We start from the raw sequence: 13,727 nt of genomic DNA, 5'->3' as shown, positions 1-13,727 counted from the left end.
TACATGGCCACTATGATACCTACATTGTTAAGGATGTTGAGCAGTGTCTGTACGAGGCCACTATGATACCTACATTGTTAAGGATGTTGAGCAGTGTCTGTACAAGGCCACTATGATACCTACATTGTTAAGGATGTTGAGCAGTGTCTGTACAAGGCCACTATGATACCTACATTGTTAAGGATGTTGAGCAGTGTCTGTATGCAGGCCACTATGATACCTACATTGTTAAGGATGTTGAGCAGTGTCTGTACAAGGCCACTATGATACCTACATTGTTAAGGATGTTGAGCAGTGTCTGTACAGGCCACTATGATACCTACATTGTTAAGGATGTTGAGCAGTGTCTGTACAAGGCCACTATGATACCTACATTGTTAAGGATGTTGAGCAGTGTCTGTACATGGCCACTATGATACCTACATTGTTAAGGATGTTGAGCAGTGTCTGTACATGGCCACTATGATACCTACATTGTTAAGGATGTTGAGCAGTGTCTGTACAAGGCCACTATGATACCTACATTGTTAAGGATGTTGAGCAGTGTCTGTACAAGGCCACTATGATACCTACATTGTTAAGGATGTTGAGCAGTGTCTGTACAAGGCCACTATGATACCTACATTGTTAAGGATGTTGAGCAGTGTCTGTACAGCCTATGATACCTACATTGTTAAGGATGTTGAGCAGTGTCTGTACAAGGCCACTATGATACCTACATTGTTAAGGATGTTGAGCAGTGTCTGTACAAGGCCACTATGATACCTACATTGTTAAGGATGTTGAGCAGTGTCTGTACAAGGCCACTATGATACCTACATTGTTAAGGATGTTGAGCAGTGTCTGTACAAGGCCACTATGATACCTACATTGTTAAGGATGTTGAGCAGTGTCTGTACAAGGCCACTATGATACCTACATTGTTAAGGATGTTGAGCAGTGTCTGTACAAGGCCACTATGATACCTACATTGTTAAGGATGTTGAGCAGTGTCTGTACAAGGCCACTATGATACCTACATTGTTAAGGATGTTGAGCAGTGTCTGTACAAGGCCACTATGATACCTACATTGTTAAGGATGTTGAGCAGTGTCTGTACAAGGCCACTATGATACCTACATTGTTAAGGATGTTGAGCAGTGTCTGTACGGGCCACTATGATACCTACATTGTTAAGGATGTTGAGCAGTGTCTGTACGTGGCCACTATGATACCTACATTGTTAAGGATGTTGAGCAGTGTCTGTACTAGGCCACTATGATACCTACATTGTTAAGGATGTTGAGCAGTGTCTGTACTAGGCCACTATGATACCTACATTGTTAAGGATGTTGAGCAGTGTCTGTACAAGGCCACTATGATACCTACATTGTTAAGGATGTTGAGCAGTGTGTGTACATGGCCACTATGATACCTACATTGTTAAGGATGTTGAGCAGTGTCTGTATGAGGCCACTATGATACCTACATTGTTAAGGATGTTGAGCAGTGTCTGTACGAGGCCACTCGAGTGGAGTTCATAGGCTGATACAGTATGGTCTTCTTTTAGGAGTATAACCAACTCAGTGAGGGAGGCCGTCATATCTTCTGCCCACGTAATCTCTCCGTCGGGGGACTGTAACATCATTACATTATCCTCAAAATATCTCAAAGGAATGTAGCATAATAATCCAATCTCTCCCTCAAAGGAAGGTAGCATGACCATCTAATCTCTCTCTCAAAGGAAAGTAGCATGACCATCCAATCTCTCCCTCAAAGGAAGATAGCATACCATCCATTATTTCTCTCACAGGAAGGTAACATAACCATCTAATCTATCTTTCAAAGGAAGGTAGCATAACCATCTAATCCCTCTCTCAAAGGAAGGTAGCATGACCATCTAATCTCTCTCTCAAAGGAAAGTAGCATGACCATCCAATCTCTCCCTCAAAGGAAGGTAGCATAACCATCTAATCTCTCTCTTAAAGGAAGGTAGCATAACCATCTAATCTCTCTCTCACAGGAAGGTAGCATAACCATCAAATCTCTTCCTCAAAGGAAGGTAGCATGACCATCCAATCTCTCCATCAAAGGAAGGTAGCATGACCATCTAATCTCTTCCTCAAAGGAAGGTAGCATGACCATCCAATCTCTCCCTCAAAGGAAGGTAGCATGACCATCCAATCTCTCTCAAAGGAAGGTAGCATGACCATCTAATCTCTCTCTCACAGGAAGGTAGCATAACCATCTAATCTCTCTCTCAAAGGAAGGTAGCATGACCATCTAATCTATCTCTCACACAGGAAGGTAGCATAGCCATCTAATCTCTCTCTCACAGAAAGGTAGCATAACCATCTAATCTCTCTCTCAAAGGAAGGTAGCATGACCATCTAATCTATCTCTCACACAGGAAGGTAGCATAACCATCTAATCTCTCTCTCAAAGGAAGGTAGCATGACCATCTTATCTATCTCTCACACAGGAAGGTAGCATAACCATCTAATCTCTCTCTCACAGAAAGGTAGCATGACCATCTAATCTATCTCTCACACAGGAAGGTAGCATAACCATCTAATCTCTCTCTCAAAGGAAGGTAGCATGACCATCCAATATCTCCCTTAAAGGAAGGTAGCATAACCATCCAATCTCTCTCTATTGGGAAACGAAAACATGCAGTTATCACATTAAGAGTCTTTTCACCTGACAAAGAATGTTTTATAATAAGTTCTAGAAAATAATATTCTGGTGTTTTTTTATAAGACATTTAATATCCAAATTAAGTCGACAAAAACAAAATGAAAACATTGTGTAGAAAACTCACTCTGACTTGACTGATCTGTTTGGCACATGCAGCTTCCAGTTGTTGTACTATGGTACGTATCTTGGCTACAACACCACGTGGCATAGCCTCTGCTGCCCTGAAGTAATCCTCATAGATCTCACGAGCTTGGTGTCGAACCTGTTGATATAAGATTATATTCTTAACTTCCAAACTACCAACTATTGATCAATTATATTCTTTATTTTAAACCTGCTGACAACAGTTCATTCTTTACTCACAACTTACAACTTAACCAGCAACACAATCTTTACCCATGGCTTATTGTGACAATTGATCATTAGGTTCTTACTTTGGTTTTGATTTCTTCTGTTTTTGAACGGAACTTTTTGCTTTTCTTTCCACCCCAGCCTGATGCAAATTCTGGTCCAAGTGATGTCTCCGCAGTGAAAGAGTGTTTGGTACCACGATTGGATTCGAAGATGAAACCTTGAAGGTCCTCTCTCAGTATGGTGGCCTGCTGTATCAAACAAACTAGGATATACCAAGGTCTAGGTCATCAACAAACTGGGATGTACCAAGGTCTAGGTCATCAAGAAACTGGGATATACCAAAGTCTAAGTCATCAACAAACTAGGATATACCAATGTCTAGGTCATCAACAAACTGGGATGTACCAAGGTCTAGGTCATCAACAAACTTGGATATACAAAGGTCTAGGTCATCAACAAACTGGGATATACCAAGGTCTAAGTCATCAAAAAACTAAGATATACCAAGGTCTAGGTCATCAACAAACTGGGATATACCAAAGTCTAGGTCATCAACAAACTGGGATATACCAAGGTCTAGGTCATCAACAAACTGGGATATACCAAGGTCTAGGTCATCAACAAACTAGGATATACCAAGATCTAAGTCATTAAAGTGAATAAACAATTGTTTAGGTTATCAACATGAACAAACTAAAATACGTCAAAAGTCAACTAATTGTGGTAGAATGAAATAAGATTATAAAATAAGGTAAATGTCATCTGAATCAACAAAGGAAGATACCAGATACACTAAAGTTTAAGTCAGCCGTCATCAAAAAAAAACTTCTAATCACATGTTTTTAAAGATAACAAAGAAAAGGTATCCACTGACCAAATTGCAATATACATTCATGTTCCAAACAATGAAGTTGGAAATATTTCAAAAAGGAAAGTATCAAGAATTTATTCTCAGACAGCAAAAATGTCTTTATAATGGTAGAGAACACTACAAATAGCAGCTTGAACATAATGCTTACAGTGCAACACAGTTATCTTAAAACCTGAATTGTTATACAGATGTGTCAGCTAATTACGAAAATAAAAGGGAAAATAAAAAAAAAAAAATGAGAAAAACAAACTTTGCTCAAACTTAACTGTTTCCAAATCAGGTTTTAAAAAAAACAAATGTAGGAAAACCAAATAAACAAAAGAATAATAAAATAAAATAGGTACATTCATCACCTGTTGTCCATCAGCATTGTGTATCTGAATTTCTCCCTCCTTCTTACACTGTAGTGACCAGTTGCCTATGACCATGCGGGGTGAGGAGGTTCGGGAAAGGATGGGCTGACTAGGAGTACCAGATTTGATCTGACTTTTGGCACGTTGAAGCTTCTCTAGGAACTCTCCTCGGTTTTCAGAGCTGTCTGGTCCTCCTTCAGGACTTCCGCTGGAATACATTGTGGCGAGCTTACTGTCCAGAATGAAGCGAAACCAGCCATTACTACCATTGCTCAGTTCCAAAGCAGCAGCGTCGCTCCACAAGTACAGACAGTCCCGACTTCGAACCATACACCAGTCCTTCCAATGATAAGGACGTCCTTGTTGGATGTCAAGGGCATCCTCCTGCAGCTGCTCATCTTCGTCCTGAGGTCAAAGTTGAGATTTGTAAATGGATGGTTGGGTGAAAAATTAATAATAAAACAGAAGCAACATTAGTAGTGATCATAGCAGAAACATGGAGTACAAAATTACTGCAGAGAGAACAAATAACTTCTGTGTGAGGATTAGATGGTGAAAGCTGAGTGGTGATAACACAGCAGGTACACCTCAGCAGGCATACAGGATCAATAGTATAACGCCTACCTTGTCTTCCTTAGCAGTGGCACCTTCCTCCTCCTCCATTGGACCAGCCAGGGACAACACTCTCCCAAACAGGCCCAGACGGGCAAAATGTTCAAGGAATACATCCTGACCCTTGGACATCAGGTCCTTAATGATGAACAGCACCACTTGGTGACCTTCATCATCCTCCTAGGTTAAAATACAGTTAATGCTGTACAATATCTCATTTCCTATACAAGACATGGCATCTTATTTCTATAGTGGAATCTGTCAAGTAACAGACCAACATGTATTCGATTCTATCCCGTATGGACAGTTTTATATGGTTGATTTTATATGTTAAACAAGAGACCCATGGGCCGTAACGGTCATCTGACTATTGGCACAATACAACACCTCAAAGAATATAGCTGTAGCAAACAATTAAAGCAATGCAAAAGAACTCTTATCATAGAAGAAGTTGAGGTTCTGATATATTTGATGAATTAGACCATGAATAAAGGTCCCTTGATCCTCAGCATGCTACAAGTCCAATATCCATTTTCTAGGCTTCTTAATTATTTACTAGAAATCGTTTAAAGATGTTAGCCTATTTGATCCCAGTCACCTTGAATGAAGGTCAAGTTTATTCATTTGAACAAACTCGCATTGGAAGCCTTCATCCCAGCATGCTGCAGGCCCAATATAAGTATCCTGGACTTTTTCGGTTCCTGAGAAGAAGTCGTTAGAAGATTTTAGCTTATTTGAACCATGTGACCTTGAATGAAAGTCAAGGTCATTCATTTGGACAAACTTGGTAGCCCTTTATCCCAGCATGTCACAGGCTCAATATCATGTCTCTAGACCTCTTAGTTATTCACAAGAAGTCGTTTCAAGATTTTAGCCTATTTGACTCTGTGACTTTGAATTAAGGTCACGTCATTGATTTAAAGATGCTCCACCGCTGACAAATGGTACTTTTCCACTATCAAAAACAAGAGCAAAAACAATTGAACAAAGTCGGTAGCCCTTCAACCCAGCATGTTACAGGCCAAATATCAGTACCCTGGGCCTTTCGGTTATTGAGAAGAAGTCGTCTGAATGAAAAGTTTATACCACGGCACATGACAGCAGACCATGCATGATGACCTAAAAATGTCAAATTTGCATGAAACATTTGCTTATAACTTCAAATGATTAAATACAAAGATGTTGATAACATATTAGAATATGGAATGTGATAGAAATTCAATGGCAAAATTAGAAAACACAAAATTTTACTCTGAAAAATGTGGTCAGCCCTATATTGCTAATTAAGACCAAGTTTTACTCTACGATAACAAGTCTATAGGGAGATATCTTACAAAACAAAAAATTTACCTCATGATCCAACACATTAGCCATGACCTCTGTCAGGGATCCAGCAAAGTTGGACACATAAAACTCTGGATTGCACATATCTCCCAGTAATGGGTTCGTTACATAGTGGATCATCTTCTTAAGTAGTGAAAGACTAGATTTTCTGTGGAAAAAAACGAAGAAAAATCAGATTAGTGAGAAGTCTTTATTATATTGAGAATGGGAGAAAATGATTTTGGTGTAAAATAAAGCATACAGAGTATTCAAGAAACAATACAATTGAGCAATCCAATCACACAATTTATCATTTAAAGTGACTTTGACAGTGATTTTAACCTTGATATGAAACTCCAACCTGACAATTACGGGAGGATTGAACGACAAACTGTCGAAAGTATCTGATTTAATACTTACCTAACAGAGGGTAACATAGTGCTCTGGAATACATGAGTAAATACTGGTAGGAGTTGTTTGAGGTAGAGAGGGGCCACCTCTGGGTCACCCTTAGGTTCCTCAGAATCTTCTTCTTTCTCCACTACCTCTTCTTCCTTCTTCTTCTCCACCTCAGCGGCTACTTCCCTGTTTACTGGTACCATCCACTCAGCTGTAACACACAAACGTCTTATAAATCAACACTCACAACATATACATGTTTCTGACTGTCCTTCTCATCATATAGTCAATGTAATCTAATCTTAGGAAATGGTGGTATACATTTGTCCTTTTGCTGACTTCAGGAGCAACAAACATCTATTTTCCAAGAATGAACTACACAATTAAAGCAACAACTTTACATTTATCACTACTTCTCTACATAACTACACAGTTACCAGCATAGTATGTAATGTAAACCTCTCCCTTTATAGTATAACGTAGATATCAGAGACTTTTATAATAAATGTTTCCCCTACATCCAACACCTAACGTCACCGTACCACATTTGGTACAAATTTGACATATTTTTTGCGATATTTTTAATATGCATTCCTTGTGATTCAATGTTTGTCAGTTTCTGACAAGGACTGCCTCTGGGGTGTACGTCCACAATAAAAAAAATTATCGTCGTAACTGCAAGCTAAAAATAGACCGGTTTTATTCCTCACTACGTCACTTCCGGTTTTGATACAGCGAGCGGACCCCTTTTGGTACACGGGACGTTTTTGCTTTGAGATTCTCGATTTATATGCTGAAATTTTAATTTATGCACTTTGATGGAAAGGTATGGTATTCATTCATCATTCTGTGTGACTGTCTTTGATATTTACCGACGATTATTTAAAAAGTACCGCCATTCAAAACACTACCTAATCTGGCGAGTCATTTCCCGTATTTTTCAGTGAAAGACGGTTTGGTGTTACAATTGAAATATGAGGAATATCCACTACACTTCTTCATATAAACTGATTTAAAATAGAACATACCTGTTTCAGAATATTCTGCAATCTATAATCCCGGTAAATACCAATTTTCAAAACTTTTTAAAATATGTTATCAAAACGAAACAAGCACCTGCTCATTTGCATATAAAATTTGAAATAACATGCCTAAACAGTCCATATCATAACTAGGCCTATACTATAGATCTATCCAGTATCCATTCTCCAAATGAAGCATTAGAAATAAAGCAAATAGAACATAATTATAAGATATGGTATCTGGTTTTATAAGATTTTATTAATTGTACCATGTAGTGTACATTACATATTGTGAAAAAAGAGCTTGTTCAGAACTGTTTGTATGTAAAATGTATATAACCTTATAATGTGCATGTATTTAATTTGATAAGACTTCATTTAGCCCTCAATACACAGCTAATGCATAATAGTACATACTTGCTGAAAATCTTGTTATGCAACTGTATCATGAGGTTGAGAACTTGTTACTAAATGTTATTTATATGAAAAATTAAACAAAATCATAGATAGATACATGTAGGTATATTGGGTAATTAAAAATGTTTTAATGTATTATGTATGTATGATATTTAGAAATAATTTTATAAATTACAATACAAAATGAATTTATACATTCTTCTGTTTTAATTTTTTACAACTCAATTTTGTTATAATCTTCCATTTTTTATTTTAAAAGGTTTGCATTACAAAACATTACATATTTAAATTTTCCCATATTAATTTATTAAGAGGATTCAAATACATGTGATTCATGTATAATTATTTTATAGCATATATAGATATTTTTTTATGGTAAAACAAATACCATTCTATTCAATTACTGGGTATATAAATCACCAATGACTAGATATCCTTCCTTCTGTTAACTTATTATATGTAATTAATTATCTACATACATGTAAATCATTTTTACCTGGGAGTTTATCTGTAAAATGGTAAAATTATACAGGGAATGATATATATGAATATATCCTGTCCATTTTTACTGGAAGACCACAAATAAGAGGTTAAGAAAAGTCCTCATAATGGTCATGTCAATGCAATAATATTGTATTTTTACCTGTACATGGTGCATTTTGTTCCCTATAGAACAAAGATACCCTATAATCAATAGCTCTGTACCTGGTATAATTTTTCATGTCTAATTTTCTATTTTGTTTATGTTGCAGGTATGGAAACCCCCATAATATAAGAAGAATTTCTTGAGGCTACACATACCTTTTCTATATGTAAAAACCAGACAGTATTAAATGCATGGAAACCATAATTTTTTTTTTTTTATTTCCTGAGTTTATCATCTGTTACAAAATTTCTTTTGTTCATTGGAAAACTGCAGCATTCAGCATTTAGCACAATAATTTTGGAACATATTGCCATATGCAAACCTATATGAAGACGTGAATGTCTCAGAAAATGGTTTTACTGTGAAATTAAGTATGATTTTTAAGAAAAAAGATCTAGTTTATAACTGGAATTGCCCTAATTATGCTTGTTAATTTTCAGTAAATATATTATAGCACTCATTAATATATCAATTTGTTCTTTCTTTAAAGTTATAATACTGGGAATCACAATATAGAGTTTGCATGGTAATAGTATAGGTACAGGCAATATATACCTGGTACATGTACATTTATACTTGTAGGTACTAGGTAATACATGCAGGTACACTGTATAATTGCATATTAAGTTCATTAGTGGATAAAAATGGATGCAATAGGGCCTAAGGAGGTAGTACAGTTTCATTTAAACACAACAATACTGAACACACAATTACAATTCTTACAATATCTTCTTACAAGTTACAGATGAAAATAAATGATCCACGTTTGTTCAATTCAGGATCACTTGCAATTGGAATATGAATTATCTATACATGTATGTGTATACATGGCCTCACATTGATATTAGTTTTGATGCTATGCACTGACCATATTTTGGTTGGTATATCAATATTGATTCCTAAACACAGTTTTCAGAAATGCAGAATTTGTCATACCTGTTTAAGAATTTTTATATCTATATATTATATTTTATAACATTGCAACTTTAAATCAAGAATACAACTACCTTTTTAATGTAAATAGAAAAGATGGAGAGAGAGAATAAATGAAATATTTGTGAGCAATGTCTTCTATATAATGAAAGATCTAGGATGTACATGTAAGTTGTTATATTTTTTCCATGACTGCATGTGACATTAAATCCCCATGGTGATTCTCAACACTGATCCAGTTTATTGCTGTTTTTGTGTAATGAACTCTATTAACAATGAAATAGTATTTGCCTGCAAATCTGGATTAAGTCATTTTATAATTTTGAGGAACCACTTTAAAAAAATCTACTGAGATACTGCTTACATTAAGTTACATGTATCTGTACTGAGTACATTTGTATGTCATTGTCTTGGGGAAATGTCAATGGTCTGTTGTTTGATTGTCTCATTTTATTTAAGACAAAAATTCATATGGTGTACATGTAGGTTATCTTACAATCTTAATGATTAATAGACAGAAAGTAATAATTGACACCAACACATAATACATATCCTTGCTATAAATCCGGATCTCATTAAACCCCCAACTGAGCACCTGGCCTGGTAGATCGTTTTAGTCAGCAACGTTGAGGCATGCGCATTGGTAGTAAAAACAAAAATGGCGAAGCGGGATTTTTGAATTGCGGTGTTACACTAAGAAAAGTGGCGTATCTGCGCTAATAAAAGAGGTATCGTTATGAAAATGATATCCGAAGAATTTTAGTGATATAGAGATTTATTTAATGCGTTTACTTTAGATGAAAACGGATAACAATGTAGCATAAAATAGCCGTCGAATGGCTCAACGGCACCCACTGCTAACATTTACGGCCATTTCGCCCATTTCGATGTAGGCGTATAGGAATATAATCTAGACGATCGAAGTCAAATTTGAGCTTAAATTGTCATTTTATACTTGTATTTTCATATCACAATAGTATAAATAACAAAACACAGTAACTAGGATTTTAGAGGGGAAAACCCTAATTTTGTACCAAAAGGGGTCGTGTACCAAATGGGGTACGGTGACGTTAGTCCTTTAATACTGACCAGGGGACTGAAGGGTCTGGATGACCTCGCGATGACCCTCGTCACCCCTCTCTCTGGCCTTGTCCAGTGGGGTTTTCCCATCCTCGTCTCGAAGGTCTGGATTAGCACCATACCTCAGCAGAGTCTGTGTAAAGTGATAAGAAAATATATCAAAGTCAACTAACTGTCTTCCGACAAATCATCTTATCTTATCTTATGATTAGATCTGTATAATAAGTATCATAAGTATACAGTCATGAATATTGATAACAAAGTCAGAATTTACCTTGACAATTTGAGGTCTTCCAAAACAGGCTGCATAATGTAGTGATGAAGACCTCAGGCCACGATTTACGTCGGCACCTCGTTCACACAGAAATTCCACCTAAAAATAAACACAATAGACAGACTAATAGGGATATATATATCATCATACCAAATCTTGGTCAACCAGACATATCAAATTTGCCTGGCGTTACTGAAGCTACATCAAATTCAAACTGCAAAGATTGGATTGGTATGGGGAACAAATGTTAAAGATGTTTTAGTCAAATTATTTAAAATAAATTTACCATTTCCTGTGTTCCAAAGGCAGATGCCCAATTCAAAAGTGTTTGTCCGACATCATCCATGAAGTTCACTTCAAACCCTGTAAAAATACAAAGATAAATTAATGTTAGCTCATCAAGACAATATTTCACAAGTAAACAACTGGATCATTTAGTTTATTGTTTATGAAATTCCTGGCCAACTTACCATTATCTACAGCGTCTATGAGAGCGTCAGTGTCTTTACTTCGTATACAGTCAATAAGCTGACGGTGAGAGCGCTCCCCTGAGCTGTCTGTGCGGCGTAGTCCTGAGATGCGACTTGTGATACTAGATACACCTGCCTTAGGTAAAGCTTTCCTCCCTTCAAACAGTAACACCAGTAACAAGTCCACAAGACGCATGGTATCTAGACAGCATCTGTAACAAGACATCCTCAAAACTTACTACTTGGTGAAAATATTCAGCAGTTAGATAACAGAGCAAAATCAATGCTTTTCAGTGGCAAGAATAACTTATTAAATTAAATTAAATTGCCTCTCTAGAAATCTAGATCAGTGTTCCAGCTAGGATTTGAAAAGGGCAGGGCGCTGGGCAAAAAAAAGGGCATTTTTTTTCGCGACATAAAACTTTTAGGGCATTTTATATACGACACAGCTAATATCAGAAACAACTTTATAATATGTATATTATTGCATCATAATCATCAATGATTCTAATATCATTATATATATTATGGCATCAAGTAGACTTTGGGAGTGTTTTGTGAATTCTCCAAAATGTCTGAGACATAGAAAGAAAATGTTGACTGTTTTGATAATGATTCGTTTAATTTTCATTTGGATTAACATGAACAGGATGCCACAATATCTGCTGTGTTTCAGTTCTGTATTTGTCTCTGTACTCTCTGCTGATTCCTTAAGTCTTACTTCAAGAAACATCTTCCATATATTTGTCTTTGCAATGTGTGTTGTCATTTACAAAGTCCATTCAGTCTCGCATCAAGTAACATTTACCAAATAAGTACATGTATTATAAATTGCCACAATTTGTCTTTAAGTGATATGTGTTTACCATTTTGTTTCAGAATTTAGTTCTATCCATGAGCTTGAATGGATTTACAGAATGAAAAGAGAAGAAACAAAATTCTTTCAATTAAATTAAATTTATTTAACAAGTAAATGTTGAAAACAATGTATCCACATATACAGCTCCCTGTAATCTCACCATGCACTCAGTAGACATACCTACACATCTATCAGACATTAAGTTATCAATTAAAACAAACACACTTTCATCCATGATATCAAGAAGTTAATAAATTAAAATTAAAAAATATATATATATATATAAATTGTAACAAAGTTTCATGTCCAAATTAAGTAGTTGACAACAATTGTAAATGACTTCAAAAGAGTTCTTTGATAAAAGTATGTGTAAGGAAATGTGTCACACATATACTAAATCACTGACACACAATAAAATAAGGCTGGTTGTGAGGTGTTCATAAATCATAAGTGAAGCTAGCGCTGGACATCAGGAGTACTAGTCCTCAGCATCAGATTTGTCATCTATGGAGTAGAAGGAAGTTCTACAAATTAAAAAGAAAACAAAAATATTAAACAATTGGACCATTATTCAAGTTTTATTCTCAATGTTAATTATTTGAAATTGCATGTCTCTGACGCGAATTAACGTTTAAGATAGGCCTACTGGTCATGAAATAAATATTTTATACGCAATGAACGAAAAATACAGCTTATAGTAATACTTTTTGTTCAAATTAAGTTTGAATAAATGTATAGGATTAAATGAGGAACTCGATGACTGAAATAACTCCGTGTATTTTGATGATTTGTGTCTGGATTTAACGAAGCCATGCCTAACGGCTCGCACTACCAGAAAATGTATAATTACACAATAAAGTACGCAAGATATCAATTCCAAAGTGTTATCGGTGGCATAGAATAATAATTGCCAATTCAAAATCTCGCTTCTTGATCGATAAAGCTTCTTATTTTGTGAATTTATTTACTTTTTGCACATCAAAGAAAAGCCGATACGCGAAAATGCTACGCCGATTTTGAAGCAATCGAGGCAAAAATGTATCAAAATACATGACGAAAATTGCATATAACTACATACCTGAACATCCCCAAAAGATCGTGACATTTCTTTGCCGATTTGTTGAGTTCTTGGCGAGATAAAAACATTGTAAATTTGTTTATTGTGAGTCGGAAGTTGAAGACATCAATGATGTGCGCGAGCAAACAGGAAGCAGGAAGTTGTGTTAGCTAGACTTGCTAAGTCCCGAATTTGAGCCGACGATATCGGGACAGTATGGGGAAATCGAAAAAGGGACAGGGCGATGGGAAAAGGGGCAGGGCGTTAGGAAAAAGGGCAGGGCGCTGGGAATTAAGGGCAGGGCGCCGCGCCCTGCTAACCCGACCTAGCTGGAACACTGTAGATGATATTTCAGTGACATATTTCAGTATCATTACTCTG

At 36.2% G+C, this 13,727-nt stretch overlaps 1 protein-coding gene and 2 long non-coding RNA genes across 10 annotated transcripts in view; 1 reads left to right on the top strand and 2 right to left on the bottom strand.

Moving 5' to 3' along the window:
* LOC138319240 (E3 ubiquitin-protein ligase HECTD1-like) overlaps positions 1 to 13,727 on the bottom strand; it is a 76,986-nt gene that overhangs the window by 40,782 nt on the left and 22,477 nt on the right. For 4 of the 7 annotated variants that reach the window (XM_069262243.1, XM_069262247.1, XM_069262248.1 and 1 more), the window contains exons 6-16: positions 11,431 to 11,642; positions 11,247 to 11,323; positions 10,961 to 11,059; positions 10,696 to 10,819; positions 6,610 to 6,799; positions 6,217 to 6,358; positions 4,879 to 5,046; positions 4,246 to 4,659; positions 3,111 to 3,278; positions 2,801 to 2,938; positions 1,469 to 1,615 (exon numbers count right to left, since the gene is read on the bottom strand). In XM_069262243.1, the coding sequence (XP_069118344.1) occupies positions 1,469 to 1,615; positions 2,801 to 2,938; positions 3,111 to 3,278; positions 4,246 to 4,659; positions 4,879 to 5,046; positions 6,217 to 6,358; positions 6,610 to 6,799; positions 10,696 to 10,819; positions 10,961 to 11,059; positions 11,247 to 11,323; positions 11,431 to 11,642 (1,879 nt within the window). The remainder of the gene's footprint in view (positions 1 to 1,468; positions 1,616 to 2,800; positions 2,939 to 3,110; positions 3,279 to 4,245; positions 4,660 to 4,878; positions 5,047 to 6,216; positions 6,359 to 6,609; positions 6,800 to 10,695; positions 10,820 to 10,960; positions 11,060 to 11,246; positions 11,324 to 11,430; positions 11,643 to 13,727) is intronic. The other 3 variants (XM_069262246.1, XM_069262250.1, XM_069262245.1) reach the window with 2 other exon arrangements.
* LOC138319242 (uncharacterized) lies at positions 7,123 to 8,891 on the top strand. 2 transcript variants are annotated; one of them, XR_011207983.1, is made up of 2 exons: positions 7,123 to 7,414; positions 8,780 to 8,891. It is a non-coding gene; the product is annotated as an uncharacterized lncRNA (long non-coding RNA). The 2 variants fall into 2 exon arrangements; XR_011207982.1 differs by having other exon boundaries at positions 7,123 to 7,649.
* Positions 12,369 to 13,695, bottom strand: LOC138319241 (uncharacterized). The gene is made up of 2 exons (XR_011207981.1): positions 13,368 to 13,695; positions 12,369 to 12,813 (listed from the first exon to the last, which is right to left on the bottom strand). It is a non-coding gene; the product is annotated as an uncharacterized lncRNA (long non-coding RNA).

The sequence above is a fragment of the Argopecten irradians genome, chromosome 3 (genome assembly GCF_041381155.1).
Source record: "Argopecten irradians isolate NY chromosome 3, Ai_NY, whole genome shotgun sequence".
Taxonomy (NCBI): domain Eukaryota; kingdom Metazoa; phylum Mollusca; class Bivalvia; order Pectinida; family Pectinidae; genus Argopecten; species Argopecten irradians.
Note: the sequence above shows the minus strand (reverse complement) of the source record. Positions and strands in the feature narration are given on the sequence as shown.